General features: G+C 43.4%; 1 protein-coding gene and 1 long non-coding RNA gene across 10 annotated transcripts in view; both read left to right on the top strand.

Moving 5' to 3' along the window:
- Positions 1-420: 420 nt before the first annotated feature.
- Positions 421-18,969, top strand: part of LOC118380382 (carbonic anhydrase 6-like) — a 34,987-nt gene continuing 16,438 nt past the window's right edge. For all 5 annotated transcript variants that reach the window (XR_008082211.1, XR_008082210.1, XM_052481360.1 and 2 more), the window contains exons 1-3: positions 421-589; positions 1,296-1,475; positions 6,539-6,687. Coding sequence is in view for 3 of the 5 variants with exons in the window: in XM_052481360.1 (XP_052337320.1) it covers positions 505-589; positions 1,296-1,475; positions 6,539-6,687 (414 nt within the window). In the remaining 2 variants the exon portion in view is untranslated. The remainder of the gene's footprint in view (positions 590-1,295; positions 1,476-6,538; positions 6,688-18,969) is intronic.
- Positions 1,516-6,490, top strand: LOC127912387 (uncharacterized). 5 transcript variants are annotated; one of them, XR_008082213.1, is made up of 6 exons: positions 1,516-1,699; positions 1,741-2,714; positions 2,988-4,079; positions 4,843-4,935; positions 5,079-5,467; positions 5,583-6,490. It is a non-coding gene; the product is annotated as an uncharacterized LOC127912387 (long non-coding RNA). The 5 variants fall into 5 exon arrangements; XR_008082212.1 differs by having other exon boundaries at positions 1,516-2,714; positions 5,611-6,490; XR_008082216.1 differs by lacking the exon at positions 5,079-5,467 and having other exon boundaries at positions 1,516-2,714; positions 5,639-6,490.

The raw sequence follows: 18,969 nt of genomic DNA, 5'->3' as shown, positions 1-18,969 counted from the left end.
ATTACTTCTTGGATTACTTTTCAGAAAGGATGTTTACAAAAACATAAATTCAGAATTGAACAAAGGCGCAAATTGAAGTTGACTCCACCTGAGTGAGCCTGAACACCAATCAGAGACCACTATGATGACACACCAAGTGACGACCCCCCAATCAGAGACCACTATGATGACACACCAAATGATGACCACCAATCAGAGACCACTTTGATGACACACCAAATGCGTTTGATGGATGCTTTTTTGTCTTCTCATGCGTCTTAAGGGGAAAGTAATCAGATTACATTACTTCGTTTGGGTAATTCAAAAGTTACGCTACTGATTGCAGTTTTGGACAGGTAATGGATTACATTTAGAACGTAATCTACCCAACTGAGCAGCGGGGAGCAGTTGTCCCCGGGGGCGTTGGTTTCACTGAAGTTTCAAAACCTCCTTTCAGTCGCAGTTAGTGACAGAGAGAGAGAGAGAGAGATAGAGGTGTTTTGTGTCAAGAGGATTTCCATTGAAATGGAGTGCTTCAGTGTTTTCGTTCAGTTGATGTTGGTAAGCGTTGCCTCTGCCGGGATAGATGGAATACATTGGACATATACAGGTACGTATGTATTAATTTATGACCTGTTCCCTATTCCCTTTCAGTTAGTTATCTGTAGGTTTCTTTGGGGATTAAATGTCAGGAATGTGAAATGTGAATGTTTCTTTGGGGGATGTTCTTCATTTCCATTCATTATTAATGTATTAAAGATAATGAACTCTACTTTAACTCTGAAGAATGATGAAGAGAAAGAGTTGGAGAATATAATAACAGTGAGCGACCGAAGGGTTTTTTTTTTGCAATTATTGCTGTTTAAATCAGTCGTCGTGTTGACAAACAGGAACCACACATGATGATCAGGCCCTGGACGTGATTATAGCTATGGGAGATAGGTAGGTCATTAACGTAGTGTGTGTGTAACGTCTGTACCTTTCAACCTGTCATTTGGTTCATGCCGCAGAGTACTACCTCTCCTACAAAACCACCGGTCAGACATGTGTTGTTGTTGTTGTTGTTTTGTGATTACACCAAGGTGTTGTGAAGGTATGCCTACAGAGAGAACAGTAGTACTTTATACAATATCAGTCGTGCCCCCCTCCCCCCCCCCTCCCCCTCCCTCCTTTCTTCCCCAACTGTCTGCTTGGATTATAGTTGGACGCGTGGGCAGCCAATGAAAATATTGTGGTCAAGTTTACATTGTTTCATTCTTTTGTCGTCATTCGTTGTTCTAATCCACCCCGCGGCATTCCGTTTGTCCCTACGTCAGAAGGGGCCCTGGACCAAGTGCACTGGGCGGAGAACTATCCTGCGTGTGGCGGCCGGAAACAGTCCCCCATTGACATCCAGAGGCAGAGCGTGCGACACAACCCCCACATGATACAGCTGGAGCTCACCGGATATGATGCTCAGAAGGGGAACTTCCTCATGAAAAACAACGGACACTCAGGTAAAAAAATACATTTAAAAAGTAGTGGGATGATGTCTGAAATAAAAAAGTAGTGGGATGATGTCTGAAATAAAAAAGTAGTGGGATGATGTCTGAAATAAAAAAGTAGTGGGATGATGTCTGAAATAAAAAAAAGTAGTGGGATGATGTCTGAAATAAAAAAAGTAGTGGGATGATGTCTGAAATAAAAAAAAGTAGTGGGATGATGTCTGAAATAAAAAAAAGTAGTGGGATGATGTCTGAAATTAAAATTAATATTAAAAAGTAGTGGGATGATGTCTGAAATAAAAAAAAGTAGTGGGATGATGTCTGAAATAAAAAAAGTAGTGGGATGATGTCTGAAATTAAAATTAATATTAAAAAGTAGTGGGATGATGTCTGAAATAAAAAAAGTAGTGGGATGATGTCTGAAATAAAAAAAGTAGTGGGATGATGTCTGAAATTTAAAAAAAGTAGTGGGATGATGTCTGAAATTAAAATTAATATTAAAAAGTAGTGGGATGATGTCTGAAATTAAAATTAATATTAAAAAGTAGTGGGATGATGTCTGAAATAAAAAAAAGTAGTGGGATGATGTCTGAAATTAAAATTAATATTAAAAAGTAGTGGGATGATGTCTGAAATAAAAAAGTAGTGGGATGATGTCTGAAATTAAAATTAATATTAAAAAGTAGTGGGATGATGTCTGAAATAAAAAAAAGTAGTGGGATGATGTCTGAAATAAAAAAAGTAGTGGGGTGATGTCTGAAATAAAAAAAGTAGTGGGATGATGTCTGAAATTAAAAAGTAGTGGGATGATGTCTGAAATAAAAATTAAAAAGTAGTGGGATGATGTCTGAAATTAAAAAGTAGTGGGATGATGTCTGAAATTAAAAAGTAGTGGGATGATGTCTGAAATTAAAAAGTAGTGGGATGATGTCTGAAATTAAAAAGTAGTGGGATGATGTCTGAAATAAAAATAAAAATTAAAAAGTAGTGGGATGATGTCTGAAATTAAAAAGTAGTGGGATGATGTCTGAAATTAAAAAGTAGTGGGATGATGTCTGAAATTAAAAAGTAGTGGGATGATGTCTGAAATAAAAAAAAAGTAGTGGGATGATGTCTGAAAAACAAATGGGGAAAAAAGTAGTGGGATGATGTCTGAAATTAAAAAGTAGTGGGATGATGTCTGAAATTAAAAAGTAGTGGGATGATGTCTGAAATTAAAAAGTAGTGGGATGATGTCTGAAATAAAAAAAAGTAGTGGGGTGATGTCTGAAATAAAAAAGTAGTGGGATGATGTCTGAAATAAAAATAAAATTTAAAAAGTAGTGGGATGATGTCTGAAATTAAAAAGTAGTGGGATGATGTCTGAAAAACAAATGGAAAAAAGTAGTGGGATGATGTCTGAAATTAAAAAGTAGTGGGATGATGTCTGAAATTAAAAAGTAGTGGGATGATGTCTGAAATTAAAAAGTAGTGGGATGATGTCTGAAATTAAAAAGTAGTGGGATGATGTCTGAAATAAAAAAGTAGTGGGATGATGTCTGAAATTAAAAAGTAGTGGGATGATGTCTGAAATTAAAAAGTAGTGGGATGATGTCTGAAATTAAAAAGTAGTGGGATGGTGTCTGAAATTAAAAAGTAGTGGGATGATGTCTGAAATTAAAAAGTAGTGGGATGATGTCTGAAAAACAAATGGGAAAAAAGTAGTGAGATGATGTCTGAAATTAAAAAGTAGTGGGATGATGTCTGAAATTAAAAAGTAGTGGGATGATGTCTGAAATAAAAAAAAGTAGTGGGATGATGTCTGAAATTAAAAAGTAGTGGGATGATGTCTGAAATTAAAAAGTAGTGGGATGATGTCTGAAATTAAAAAGTAGTGGGATGATGTCTGAAATTAAAAAGTAGTGGGATGATGTCTGAAATTAAAAAGTAGTGGGATGATGTCTGAAATTAAAAAAGTAGTGGGATGATGTCTGAAATTAAAAAGTAGTGGGATGATGTCTGAAATTAAAAAGTAGTGGGATGATGTCTGAAATTAAAAAGTAGTGGGATGGTGTCTGAAATTAAAAAGTAGTGGGATGATGTCTGAAATTAAAAAGTAGTGGGATGATGTCTGAAAAACAAATGGAAAAAAAGTAGTGGGATGATGTCTGAAATTAAAAAGTAGTGGGATGATGTCTGAAATTAAAAAGTAGTGGGATGATGTCTGAAATAAAAAAAGTAGTGGGGTGATGTCTGAAATAAAAAAGTAGTGGGATGATGTCTGAAATAAAAATTAAATTTAAAAAGTAGTTGGATGATGTCTGAAATTAAAAAGTAGTGGGATGATGTCTGAAATTAAAAAGTAGTGGGATGATGTCTGAAATTAAAATTACAATTAAAAAGTACTGGGATGATGTCTGAAATTAAAAAGTAGTGGGATGATGTCTGAAATTGAAAAGTAGTGGGATGATGTCTGAAATTAAAAAGTAGTGGGATGATGTCTGAAATAAAAAAAGTAGTGGGGTGATGTCTGAAATAAAAAAGTAGTGGGATGATGTCTGAAATAAAAAAGTAGTGGGATGATGTCTGAAATTAAAAAGTAGTGGGATGATGTCTGAAAAACAAATGGAAAAAAAAGTAGTGGAATGATGTCTGAAATTAAAAAGTAGTGGGATGATGTCTGAAATTAAAAAGTAGTGGGATGATGTCTGAAATTAAAAAGTAGTGGGATGATGTCTGAAATTAAAAAGTAGTGGGATGATGTCTGAAATTAAAAAGTAGTGGGATGATGTCTGAAATAAAAAAGTAGTTGGATGATGTCTGAAATTAAAAAGTAGTGGGATGATGTCTGAAATTAAAAAGTAGTGGGATGATGCCTGAAATTAAAAAGTAGTGGGATGGTGTCTGAAATTAAAAAGTAGTGGGATGGTGTCTGAAATTAAAAAGTAGTGGGATGATGTCTGAAATTAAAAAGTAGTGGGATGATGCCTGAAATTAAAAAGTAGTGGGATGATGTCTGAAATTAAAAAGTAGTGGGATGATGTCTGAAAAACAAATGGAAAAAAAGTAGTGGGATGATGTCTGAAATTAAAACGTAGTGGGATGATGTCTGAAATTAAAAAGTAGTGGGATGATGTCTGAAATTAAAAAGTAGTGGGATGATGTCTGAAATAAAATAAGTAGTGGGGTGATGTCTGAAATAAAAAAGTAGTGGGATGATGTCTGAAATAAAAATAAAATTTAAAAAGTAGTGGGATGATGTTTGAAATTAAAAAGTAGTGGGATGATGTCTGAAATTGAAAAGTAGTGGGATGATGTCTGAAATTAAAAAGTAGTGGGATGATGTCTGAAATAAAAATAAATTTTAAAAAGTAGTGGGATGATGTCTGAAATTAAAAAGTAGTGGGATGATGTCTGAAATTAAAAAGTAGTGGGATGATGTCTGAAATTAAAAAGTAGTGGGATGATGTCTGAAAAACAAATGGAAAAAAAAGTAGTGGGATGATGTCTGAAATTAAAAAGTAGTGGGATGATGTCTGAAATTAAAAAGTAGTGGGATGATGTCTGAAATTAAAATGTAGTGGGATGATGTCTGAAATTAAAAAGTAGTGGGATGATGTCTGAAATAAAAAAAAGTAGTGGGATGATGTCTGAAATTAAAAAGTAGTGGGATGATGTCTGAAATTAAAAAGTAGTGGGATGATGTCTGAAATTAAAAAGTAGTGGGATGGTGTCTGAAATTAAAAAGTAGTGGGATGATGTCTGAAATTAAAAAGTAGTGGGATGATGTCTGAAATTAAAATTACAATTAAAAAGTAGTGGGATGATGTCTGAAATTAAAAAGTAGTGGGATGATGTCTGAAATTGAAAAGTAGTGGGATGATGTCTGAAATTAAAATTACAATTAAAAAGTAGTGGGATGATGTCTGAAATTAAAAAGTAGTGGGATGATGTCTGAAATTAAAAAGTAGTGGGATGATGTCTGAAATTAAAAAGTAGTGGGATGATGTCTGAAATAAAAAAAAGTAGTGGGATGATGTCTGAAATTAAAAAGTAGTGGGATGATGTCTGACATTAAAAAGTAGTGGGATGATGTCTGAAATTAAAAAGTAGTGGGATGATGTCTGAAATAAAAAAAAGTAGTGGGATGATGTCTGAAATTAAAAAGTAGTGGGATGATGTCTGAAATTAAAAAGTAGTGGGATGATGTCTGAAATTAAAAAGTAGTGGGATGATGTCTGAAATTAAAAAGTAGTGGGATGGTGTCTGAAATTAAAAAGTAGTGGGATGATGTCTGAAATTAAAAAGTAGTGGGATGATGTCTGAAATTAAAATTACAATTAAAAAGTAGTGGGATGATGTCTGAAATTAAAAAGTAGTGGGATGATGTCTGAAATTGAAAAGTAGTGGGATGATGTCTGAAATTAAAATTACAATTAAAAAGTAGTGGGATGATGTCTGAAATTAAAAAGTAGTGGGATGATGTCTGAAATTAAAAAGTAGTGGGATGATGTCTGAAATTAAAAAGTAGTGGGATGATGTCTGAAATAAAAAAAAGTAGTGGGATGATGTCTGAAATTAAAAAGTAGTGGGATGATGTCTGAAATTAAAAAGTAGTGGGATGATGTCTGAAATTAAAAAGTAGTGGGATGATGTCTGAAATAAAAAAAAGTAGTGGGATGATGTCTGAAATTAAAAAGTAGTGGGATGATGTCTGAAATTAAAAAAAATAATAATAATATTCCCAGTTTTAGTCTATACTGTGTTATTATATTGAATGAACAGTCTATACGTTTTGAAAACAACTATGGCAACAAGCTGTCTTCATCAGGGTATGACAATAACATCTTTAACAAATGTATCTAAATTAAGTTAGGATTTGCTTCCTGTAACAACGAGACTACTCAAAATGTGCTCCTGTGTGACTCAGCGGGTAGGGCAAGGCACTTGCAAAAAGGCAAGAAATGTGTGTTTGATTCCAGCTGAGGCCACCCACGGGTATGCACGCGTGACTTGCTTCGGATAAAAAGCAGTCTGCTGAATGGCTCATGTCATAATTATTGAGAAAAAAAAACGTCTTCTTGTGTTGTGGCCAGTTGAAATCGTCCTCCCTCCCAGCATGGTGATCACCAAGGGTCTCCCCGGGCACTACACGGCCGTCCAGATGCACCTCCACTGGGGCGGCTGGGACCTGGAGGAGAGCGGGGCAGAGCACACTCTGGACGGCATCAGATACATGGCAGAGGTGGGCTAGTGCTAGAGATACACCCCCCCCCAAAAGAGACTAATGTACTGTTTCTAAATGGTGTAGAACAACATACAGAGGTGGGCTAGTGCTAGAGATACACCCCCAAAAGAGACTAATGTACTGTTTCTAAGGGGTGTAGAACAACATACAGAGGTGGGCTAGTGCTAGAGATACACCCCCCAAAAGAGACTAATGTACTGTTTCTAAAGGGTGTAGAACAACATACAGAGGTGGGCTAGTGCTAGAGATACACCCCCCCCCCAAAGAGACTAATGTACTGTTTCTAAAGGGTGTAGAACAACATATAGAGGTGGGCTAGTGCTAGAGATACACCCCCCCCCCCCAAAGAGACTAATGTACTGTTTCTAAAGGGTGTAGAACAACATATAGAGGTGGGCTAGTGCTAGAGATACACCCCCCCCAAAAGAGACTAATGTACTGTTTCTAAAGGGTGTAGAACAACATATAGAGGTGGGCGAGTGCTAGAGATACACCCCCAAAAGAGACTAATGTACTGTTTCTAAAGGGTGTAGAACAACATACAGAGGTGGGCTAGGGCTAGAGATACACCCCCCAAAAAGAGACTAATGTACTGTTTCTAAAGGGTGTAGAACAACATACAGAGGTGGGCTAGTGCTAGAGATACACCCCCCAAAGAGACTAATGTACTGTTTCTAAAGGGTGTAGAACAACATACAGAGGTGGGCTAGTGCTAGAGATACACTCCCCCAAAGAGACTAATGTACTGTTTCTAAAGGGTGTAGAACAACATACAGAGGTGGGCTAGTGCTAGAGATACACCCCCCCCAAAGAGACTAATGTACTGTTTCTAAAGGGTGTAGAACAACATACAGAGGTGGGCTAGTGCTAGAGATACACCCCCAAAGAGACTAATGTACTGCTTCTAAAGGGTGTAGAACAACATACAGAGGTGGGCTAGTGCTAGAGATACCCCCCCCCAAAGAGACTAATGTACTGTTTCTAAAGGGTGTAGAACAACATACAGAGGTGGGCTTGACTTGACCATAGTGAGCCTCAACAGCAGTGTTTGTGCCATCATGACACTCTTTGCCATTCCATCATCACAAGGAGTTGACCTGATAGCACTAACAGATCTGGGACCAGTAGTACTGACCGCTACCGCAACAGTGCATCTCAGTAGTACTGATCTGGGACCAGGCTACAGCTACCTCAACAGTGCATCTCAGTAGTACTGATCTGGGATCAGGCTACAGCTACCTCAACAGTGCATCTCAGTAGTACTGATCTGGGACCAGGCTACAGCTACCTCAACAGTGCATCTCAGTAGTACTGATCTGGGACCAGTAGTACTGACCGCTACCTCAACAGTGCATCTCAGTAGTACTGATCTGGGACCAGGCTACAGCTACCTCAACAGTGCATCTCAGTAGTACTGATCTGGGACCAGGCTACAGCTACCTCAACAGTGCATCTCAGTAGTACTGATCTGGGACCAGTAGTACTGACCGCTACCTCAACAGTGCATCTCAGTAGTACTGATCTGGGACCAGGCTACAGCTACCTCAACAGTGCATCTCAGTAGTACTGATCTGGGACCAGGCTACAGCTACCTCAACAGTGCATCTCAGTAGTACTGATCTGGGACCAGGCTCCATGTCACGCCCTGACGTTAGAGATCCTTATTATTCTCTATGTTTGGTTAGGTCAGGGTGTGACTCGGGGGGAAAGTCTATGTTTTCTATTTCTGTGTGTTTGGCCGTGTGTGTGTGTGTGTGTGTGTGTGTGTGTGTGTGTGTGTGTGTGTGTGTGTGTGTGTGTGTGTGTGTGTGTGTGTGTGTGTGTGTGGTTCTCAATCAGAGGCAGCTGTCTATCGTTGTCTCTGATTGGGGATCATATATAAGTTGTCATTTTCTCTTGTTTTCTGTTTAGTGTCTGTGCCTGACAGAACTGTTCGCGGTCGTCTTTTGTCTTTCTTGTTTTGTTTTGGTGTCATCATCAAGAAAAAGACGATGTACGCCTACCACGCTGTGCCTTGGTCCACTCTTCATTCTACAAATGAGAGCCGTTAGACTACAGCTACCTCAACAGTGCTCTTCTATTCAAGGACTCATTTATTTGGTTTTGATGTTCCTGGAGGAACACAGGGCCTGTACTAAAATTATCCTCTTGGTTCCTAGAGGAACATGGGGCCTGTACTAAAATTATCCTCTTGGTTCCTAGAGGGACATGGGGCCTGTACTAAAATTATCCTCTTGGTTCCTAGAGGAACATGGGGCCTGTACTAACGTTATCCTCTTGGTTCCTAGAGGGACATGGGGCCTGTACTAAAGTTATCCTCTTGGTTCCTAGAGGGACATGGGGCCTGTACTAAAGTTATCCTCTTGGTTCCTAGTGGGACATGGGGCCTGTACTAAAGTTATCCTCTTGGTTCCTGGAGGAACATGGGGCCTGTACTAAAGTTATCCTCTTGGTTCCTGGGGGAACATGGGGCCTGTACTAAAGTTATCCTCTTGGTTCCTAGAGGGACATGGGGCCTGTACTAAAGTTATCCTCTTGGTTCCTGGGGAACATGGGGCCTGTACTAAAGTTATCCTCTTGGTTCCTAGAGGAACATGGGGCCTGTACTAAAGTTATCCTCTTGGTTCCTAGAGGAACATGGGGCCTGTACTAAAGTTATCCTCTTTGTTCCTGGAGGAACATGGGGCCTGTACTAAAGTTATCCTCTTGGTTCCTGGAGGAACCTGGGGCCTGTACTAAAATTATCCTCTTGGTTCCTGGAGGAACATGGGGCCTGTACTAAAGTTATCCTCTTGGTTCCTGGAGGACCTGGGGCCTGTACTAAAATTATCCTCTTGGTTCCTGGAGGAACATGGGGCCTGTACTAAAGTTATCCTCTTGGTTCCTAGAGGGACATGGGGCCTGTACTAAAATTATCCTCTTGGTTCCTGGAGGAACATGGGGCCTGTACTAAAGTTATCCTCTTGGTTCCTGGAGGAACATGGGGCCTGTACTAAAGTTATCCTCTTGGTTCCTGGAGGATCCTAGGGCCTGTACTGAAGTTATCCTCTTGGTTCCTGGAGGAACATGGGGCCTGTACTAAAGTTATCCTCTTGGTTCCTAGAGGAACATGGGGCCTGTACTAAAATTATCCTCTTGGTTCCTGGAGGGACATGAAAGTTATCCTCTTGGTTCCTAGAGGGACATGGGGCCTGTACTAAAGTTATCCTCTTGGTTCCTTCCTAGGGGACTAAAGTTATCCTCTTGGTTCCTAGAGGGACATGGGGCCTGTACTAAAGTTATCCTCTTGGTTCCTAGAGGACATGGGGCCTGTACTAAAGTTATCCTCTTGGTTCCTGGGGGAACATGGGGCCTGTACTAAAATTATCCTCTTGGTTCCTAGAGGAACATGGGGCCTGTACTAAAATTATCCTCTTGGTTCCTAGAGGGACATGGGGCCTGTACTAAAATTATCCTCTTGGTTCCTGGAGGGACATGGGGCCTGTACTAAAATTATCCTCTTGGTTCCTAGAGGAACATGGGGCCTGTACTAACGTTATCCTCTTGGTTCCTAGAGGGACATGGGGCCTGTACTACAGTTATCCTCTTGGTTCCTAGAGGGACATGGGGCCTGTACTAAAGTTATCCTCTTGGTTCCTAGTGGGACATGGGGCCTGTACTAAAGTTATCCTCTTGGTTCCTGGAGGAACATGGGGCCTGTACTAAAGTTATCCTCTTGGTTCCTGGGGGAACATGGGGCCTGTACTAAAGTTATCCTCTTGGTTCCTAGAGGGACATGGGGCCTGTACTAAAGTTATCCTCTTGGTTCCTGGGGGAACATGGGGCCTGTACTAAAGTTATCCTCTTGGTTCCTAGAGGAACATGGGGCCTGTACTAAAGTTATCCTCTTGGTTCCTAGAGGGACATGGGGCCTGCACTAAAGTTATCCTCTTGGTTCCTGGGGGAACATGGGGCCTGTACTAAAGTTATCCTCTTGGTTCCTAGAGGGACATGGGGCCTGTACTAAAGTTATCCTCTTGGTTCCTAGAGGAACATGGGGCCTGTACTAAAGTTATCCTCTTGGTTCCTGGAGGAACATGGGGCCTGTACTAAAGTTATCCTCTTGGTTCCTGGAGGATCCTAGGGCCTGTACTAAAATTATCCTCTTGGTTCCTGGAGGAACATGGGGCCTGTACTAAAGTTATCCTCTTGGTTCCTGGAGGATCCTAGGGCCTGTACTAAAATTATCCTCTTGGTTCCTGGAGGAACATGGGGCCTGTACTAAAGTTATCCTCTTGGTTCCTAGAGGGACATGGGGCCTGTACTAAAGTTATCCTCTTGGTTCCTGGAGGAACATGGGGCCTGTACTAAAGTTATCCTCTTGGTTCCTGGAGGAACATGGGGCCTGTACTAAAGTTATCCTCTTGGTTCCTGGAGGATCCTAGGGCCTGTACTGAAGTTATCCTCTTGGTTCCTGGAGGAACATGGGGCCTGTACTAAAGTTATCCTCTTGGTTCCTAGAGGAACATGGGGCCTGTACTAAAATTATCCTCTTGGTTCCTGGAGGGACATGGGGCCTGTACGAAAGTTATCCTCTTGGTTCCTAGAGGGACATGGGGCCTGTACTAAAGTTATCCTCTTGGTTCCTGGAGGATCCTAGGGCCTGTACTAAAGTTATCCTCTTGGTTCCTAGAGGGACATGGGGCCTGTACTAAAGTTATCCTCTTGGTTCCTAGAGGGACATGGGGCCTGTACTAAAGTTATCCTCTTGGTTCCTGGGGGAACATGGGGCCTGTACTAAAGTTATCTTCTTGGTTCCTAGAGGGACATGGGGCCTGTACTAAAGTTATCCTCTTGGTTCCTGGGGGAACATGGGGCCTGTACTAAAGTTATCCTCTTGGTTCCTGGAGGGACATGGGGCCTGTACTAAAGTTATCCTCTTGGTTCCTAGAGGAACATGGGGCCTGTACTAAAGTTATCCTCTTGGTTCCTAGAGGAACATGGGGCCTGTACTAAAGTTATCCTCTTGGTTCCTAGAGGAACATGGGGCCTGTACTAAAGTTATCCTCTTGGTTCCTAGAGGAACATGGGGCCTGTACTAAAGTTATCCTCTTGGTTCCTAGAGGAACATGGGGCCTGTACTAAAGTTATCCTCTTGGTTCCTAGAGGAACATGGGGCCTGTACTAAAGTTATCCTCTTGGTTCCTAGAGGAACATGGGGCCTGTACTAAAATTATCCTCTTGGTTCCTGGAGGGACATGGGGCCTGTACTAAAGTTATCCTCTTGGTTCCTGGAGGGACATGGGGCCTGTACTAAAGTTATCCTCTTGGTTCCTAGAGGGACATGGGGCCTGTACTAAAGTTATCCTCTTGGTTCCTGGAGGAACATGGGGCCTGTACGAAAGTTATCCTCTTGGTTCCTAGAGGAACATGGGGCCTGTACTAAAATTATCCTCTTGGTTCCTGGAGGGACATGGGGCCTGTACGAAAGTTATCCTCTTGGTTCCTAGAGGGACATGGGGCCTGTACTAAAGTTATCCTCTTGGTTCCTGGAGGATCCTAGGGCCTGTACTAAAGTTATCCTCTTGGTTCCTAGAGGGACATGGGGCCTGTACTAAAGTTATCCTCTTGGTTCCTAGAGGGACATGGGGCCTGTACTAAAGTTATCCTCTTGGTTCCTGGGGGAACATGGGGCCTGTACTAAAGTTATCCTCTTGGTTCCTAGAGGGACATGGGGCCTGTACTAAAGTTATCCTCTTGGTTCCTAGAGGGACATGGGGCCTGTACTAAAGTTATCCTCTTGGTTCCTGGGGGAACATGGGGCCTGTACTAAAGTTATCCTCTTGGTTCCTAGAGGAACATGGGGCCTGTACTAAAGTTATCCTCTTGGTTCCTAGAGGAACATGGGGCCTGTACTAAAGTTATCCTCTTGGTTCCTAGAGGGACATGGGGCCTGTACTAAAGTTATCCTCTTGGTTCCTAGAGGAACATGGGGCCTGTACTAAAGTTATCCTCTTGGTTCCTGGAGGAACATGGGGCCTGTACTAAAGTTATCCTCTTGGTTCCTAGAGGAACATGGGGCCTGTACTAAAGTTATCCTCTTGGTTCCTAGAGGAACATGGGGCCTGTACTAAAGTTATCCTCTTGGTTCCTGGAGGAACATGGGGCCTGTACTAAAGTTATCCTCTTGGTTCCTGGGGGAACATGGGGCCTGTACTAAAGTTATCCTCTTGGTTCCTAGAGGAACATGGGGCCTGTACTAAAGTTATCCTCTTGGTTCCTAGAGGGACATGGGGCCTGTACTAAAGTTATCCTCTTGGTTCCTGGGGGAACATGGGGCCTGTACTAAAGTTATCCTCTTGGTTCCTAGAGGGACATGGGGCCTGTACTAAAGTTATCCTCTTGGTTCCTAGAGGAACATGGGGCCTGTACTAAAGTTATCCTCTTGGTTCCTGGAGGAACATGGGGCCTGTACTAAAGTTATCCTCTTGGTTCCTGGAGGATCCTAGGGCCTGTACTAAAATTATCCTCTTGGTTCCTGGAGGAACATGGGGCCTGTACTAAAGTTATCCTCTTGGTTCCTGGAGGATCCTAGGGCCTGTACTAAAATTATCCTCTTGGTTCCTGGAGGAACATGGGGCCTGTACTAAAGTTATCCTCTTGGTTCCTAGAGGGACATGGGGCCTGTACTAAAATTATCCTCTTGGTTCCTGGAGGAACATGGGGCCTGTACTAAAGTTATCCTCTTGGTTCCTGGAGGAACATGGGGCCTGTACTAAAGTTATCCTCTTGGTTCCTGGAGGATCCTAGGGCCTGTACTAAAGTTATCCTCTTGGTTCCTGGAGGAACATGGGGCCTGTACTAAAGTTATCCTCTTGGTTCCTAGAGGAACATGGGGCCTGTACTAAAATTATCCTCTTGGTTCCTGGAGGGACATGGGGCCTGTACGAAAGTTATCCTCTTGGTTCCTAGAGGGACATGGGGCCTGTACTAAAGTTATCCTCTTGGTTCCTGGAGGACCTAGGGCCTGTACTAAAGTTATCCTCTTGGTTCCTAGAGGACATGGGGCCTGTACTAAAGTTATCCTCTTGGTTCCTAGAGGGACATGGGGCCTGTACTAAAGTTATCCTCTTGGTTCCTGGGGAACATGGGGCCTGTACTAAAGTTATCCTCTTGGTTCCTAGAGGGACATGGGGCCTGTACTAAAGTTATCCTCTTGGTTCCTGGGGGAACATGGGGCCTGTACTAAAGTTATCCTCTTGGTTCCTGGAGGGACATGGGGCCTGTACTAAAGTTATCCTCTTGGTTCCTAGAGGAACATGGGGCCTGTACTAAAGTTATCCTCTTGGTTCCTAGAGGAACATGGGGCCTGTACTAAAGTTATCCTCTTGGTTCCTAGAGGAACATGGGGCCTGTACTAAAGTTATCCTCTTGGTTCCTAGAGGAACATGGGGCCTGTACTAAAGTTATCCTCTTGGTTCCTAGAGGAACATGGGGCCTGTACTAAAGTTATCCTCTTGGTTCCTAGAGGAACATGGGGCCTGTACTAAAGTTATCCTCTTGGTTCCTAGAGGAACATGGGGCCTGTACTAAAATTATCCTCTTGGTTCCTGGAGGGACATGGGGCCTGTACTAAAATTATCCTCTTGGTTCCTGGAGGGACATGGGGCCTGTACTAAAGTTATCCTCTTGGTTCCTAGAGGACATGGGGCCTGTACTAAAGTTATCCTCTTGGTTCCTGGAGGAACATGGGGCCTGTACTAAAGTTATCCTCTTGGTTCCTAGAGGAACATGGGGCCTGTACTAAAATTATCCTCTTGGTTCCTGGAGGAACATGGGGCCTGTACTAAAGTTATCCTCTTGGTTCCTAGAGGGACATGGGGCCTGTACTAAAGTTATCCTCTTGGTTCCTGGAGGACCTGGGGCCTGTACTAAAGTTATCCTCTTGGTTCCTAGAGGGACATGGGGCCTGTACTAAAGTTATCCTCTTGGTTCCTAGAGGGACATGGGGCCTGTACTAAAGTTATCCTCTTGGTTCCTAGAGGAACATGGGGCCTGTACTAAAGTTATCCTCTTGGTTCCTAGAGGGACATGGGGCCTGTACTAAAGTTATCCTCTTGGTTCCTAGAGGGACATGGGGCCTGTACTAAAGTTATCCTCTTGGTTCCTAGAGGAACATGGGGCCTGTACTAAAGTTATCCTCTTGGTTCCTAGAGGAACATGGGGCCTGTACTAAAGTTATCCTCTTGGTTCCTAGAGGAACATGGGGCCTGTACTAAAGTTATCCTCTTGGTTCCTGGAGGAACATGGGGCCTGTACTAAAGTTATCCTCTTGGTTCCTAGAGGAACATGGGGCCTGTACTAAAGTTATCCTCTTGGTTCCTAGAGGAACATGGGGCCTGTACTAAAGTTATCCTCTTGGTTCCTGGAGGAACATGGGGCCTGTACTAAAGTTATCCTCTTGGTTCCTAGAGGAACATGGGGCCTGTACTAAAGTTATCCTCTTGGTTCCTAGAGGGACATGGGGCCTGTACTAAAGTTATCCTCTTGGTTCCTGGAGGAACATGGGGCCTGTACTAAAGTTATCCTCTTGGTTCCTAGAGGAACATGGGGCCTGTACTAAAGTTATCCTCTTGGTTCCTAGAGGAACATGGGGCCTGTACTAAAGTTATCCTCTTGGTTCCTGGAGGAACATGGGGCCTGTACTAAAGTTATCCTCTTGGTTCCTGGAGGAACATGGGGCCTGTACTAAAGTTATCCTCTTGGTTCCTAGAGGAACATGGGGCCTGTACTAAAGTTATCCTCTTGGTTCCTAGAGGGACATGGGGCCTGTACTAAAGTTATCCTCTTGGTTCCTAGAGGAACATGGGGCCTGTACTAAAGTTATCCTCTTGGTTCCTAGAGGAACATGGGGCCTGTACTAAAGTTATCCTCTTGGTTCCTAGAGGAACATGGGGCCTGTACTAAAGTTATCCTCTTGGTTCCTAGAGGAACATGGGGCCTGTACTAAAGTTATCCTCTTGGTTCCTTCCTGGGGCCTGTACTAAAGTTATCCTCTTGGGAGGGACATGGGGCCTGTACTAAGTTATCTTGGTTCCTCTGGGGCCCTGTACTAAAGTTATCCTTGGCCTGTACTAAAGTTATCCTCTTGGTTCCTAGAGGGACATGGGGCCTGTACTAAAGTTATCCTCTTGGTTCCTAGAGGAACATGGGGCCTGTACTGTTATCCTCTTGGTTCCTAAGGTTATCCTCTTGGTTCCTTGGTTCCTAGAGGACATGGGGCCTGTACTAAAGTTATCCTCTTGGTTCCTAGGGAACATGGGGCCTGTACTAAAGTTATCCTCTTGGTTCCTAGAGGAACATGGGGCCTGTACTAAAGTTATCCTCTTGGTTCCTAGAGGGACATGGGGCCTGTACTAAAGTTATCCTCTTGGTTCCTAGAGGAACATGGGGCCTGTACTAAAGTTATCCTCTTGGTTCCTGGAGGAACATGGGGCCTGTACTAAAGTTATCCTCTTGGTTCCTGGAGGAACATGGGGCCTGTACTAAAGTTATCCTCTTGGTTCCTAGAGGAACATGGGGCCTGTACTAAAGTTATCCTCTTGGTTCCTGGAGGAACATGGGGCCTGTACTAAAGTTATCCTCTTGGTTCCTAGAGGAACATGGGGCCTGTACTAAAAGTTATCCTCTTGGTTCCTAGAGGAACATGGGGCCTGTACTAAAGTTATCCTCTTGGTTCCTGGAGGAACATGGGGCCTGTACTAAAGTTATCCTCTTGGTTCCTAGAGGAACATGGGGCCTGTACTAAAGTTATCCTCTTGGTTCCTAGAGGAACATGGGGCCTGTACTAAAGTTATCCTCTTGGTTCCTGGAGGAACATGGGGCCTGTACTAAAGTTATCCTCTTGGTTCCTTCCTAGAGGAACATGGGGCCTGTACTAAAAGTTATCCTCTTGGTTCCTGGAGGAACATGGGGCCTGTACTAAAGTTATCCTCTTGGTTCCTAGAGGAACATGGGGGACCTGGGGCCTGTACTAAAGTTATCCTCTTGGTTCCTGGAGGAGGGGCCTGTACTAAAGTTATCCTCTTGGGAGGAACATGGGGCCTGTACTAAAGTTATCCTCCTCTTGGTTCCTAGAGGGACATGGGGCCTGTACTAAAGTTATCCTCTTGGTTCCTGGAGGAACATGGGGCCTGTACTAAAGTTATCCTCTTGGTTCCTAGAGGGACATGGGGCCTGTACTAAAGTTATCCTCTTGGTTCCTAGAGGGACATGGGGCCTGTACTAAAGTTATCCTCTTGGTTCCTGGAGGACATGGGGCCTGTACTAAAGTTATCCTCTTGGTTCCTAGAGGGACATGGGGGTACTAAAGTTAGAGGAACATGGGGCCTGTACTAAAGTTATCCTCTTGGTTCCTAGATCCTCTTGGGAACATGGGGCCTGTACTAAAGTTATCCTCTTGGTTCCTGGGGGACATGGGGCCTGTACTAAAGTTATCCTCTTGGTTCCTAGAGGAACATGGGGCCTGTACTAAAGTTATCCTCTTGGTTCCTGGAGGAACATGGGGCCTGTACTAAAGTTATCCTCTTGGTTCCTGGAGGAACATGGGGCCTGTACTAAAGTTATCCTCTTGGTTCCTAGAGGAACATGGGGCCTGTACTAAAGTTATCCTCTTGGTTCCTAGAGGAACATGGGGCCTGTACTAAAGTTATCCTCTTGGTTCCTAGAGGAACATGGGGCCTGTACTAAAGTTATCCTCTTGGTTCCTAGAGGACATGGGGCCTGTACTAAAATTATCCTCTTGGTTCCTGGAGGAACATGGGGCCTGTACTAAAGTTATCCTCTTGGTTCCTAGAGGGACATGGGGCCTGTACTAAAGTTATCCTCTTGGTTCCTAGAGGAACATGGGGCCTGTACTGGGGCCTGTACTTATCCTCTTGGTTCCTGGAGGAACATGGGGCCTGAATCCTCTTGGTTCCTGGAGGAACATGGGGCCTGTACTAAAGTTATCCTCTTGGTTCCTAGAGGAACATGGGGCCTGTACTAAAATTATCCTCTTGGTTCCTAGAGGGACATGGGGCCTGTACTAAAGTTATCCTCTTGGTTCCTGGAGGAACATGGGGCCTGTACTAAAGTTATCCTCTTGGTTCCTAGAGGGACATGGGGCCTGTACTAAAGTTATCCTCTTGGTTCCTGGAGGAACATGGGGCCTGTACTAAAGTTATCCTCTTGGTTCCTAGAGGGACATGGGGCCTGTTACTAACAGTTATCCTCTTGGTTCCTGGAGGGACATGGGGCCTGTACTAAAGTTATCCTCTTGGTTCCTAGGGGAACATGGGGCCTGTACTAAAGTTATCCTCTTGGTTCCTAGAGGAACATGGGGCCTGTACTAAAGTTATCCTCTTGGTTCCTAGAGGACATGGGGCCTGTACTAAAGTTATCCTCTTGGTTCCTAGAGGAACATGGGGCCTGTACTAAAGTTATCCTCTTGGTTCCTAGAGGGACATGGGGCCTGTACTAAAGTTATCCTCTTGGTTCCTAGAGGACATGGGGCCTGTACTAAAGTTATCCTCTTGGTTCCTAGAGGAACATGGGGCCTGTACTAAAGTTATCCTCTTGGTTCCTGGAGGAACATGGGGCCTGTACTAAAGTTATCCTCTTGGTTCCTAGAGGAACATGGGGCCTGTACTAAAGTTATCCTCTTGGTTCCTAAAGAGGAGGACATGGGGCCTGTACTAAAGTTATCCTCTTGGTTCCTAGAGGAACATGGGGCCTGTACTAAAGTTATCCTCTTGGTTCCTAGAGGAACATGGGGCCTGTACTAAAGTTATCCTCTTGGTTCCTAGAGGGACATGGGGCCTGTACTAAAGTTATCCTCTTGGTTCCTAGAGGAACATGGGGCCTGTACTAAAGTTATCCTCTTGGTTCCTAGAGGAACATGGGGCCCTGTACTAAAGTTATCCTCTTGGTTCCTAGAGGAACATGGGGCCTGTACTAAAGTTATCCTCTTGGTTCCTGGAACATGGGGCCTGTACTAAAGTTATCCTCTTGGTTCCTAGAGGGACATGGGGCCTGTACTAAAGTTATCCTCTTGGTTCCTAGAGGAACATGGGGCCTGTACTAAAGTTATCCTCTTGGTTCCTAGAGGGACATGGGGCCTGTACTGGGGCCTGTACTAAAGTTATCCTCTTGGTTCCTAGAGGGACATGGGGCCTGTACTAAAGTTATCCTCTTGGTTCCTAGAGGGACATGGGGCCTGTACTAAAGTTATCCTCTTGGTTCCTGAGGAACATGGGGCCT

The sequence above is a fragment of the Oncorhynchus keta genome, chromosome 27, assembly GCF_023373465.1.
Source record: "Oncorhynchus keta strain PuntledgeMale-10-30-2019 chromosome 27, Oket_V2, whole genome shotgun sequence".
Classification (NCBI taxonomy): domain Eukaryota; kingdom Metazoa; phylum Chordata; class Actinopteri; order Salmoniformes; family Salmonidae; genus Oncorhynchus; species Oncorhynchus keta.
The sequence above is the reverse complement of the archived record's forward strand: the minus strand, read 5'-3'. Positions and strand labels throughout refer to the sequence as shown.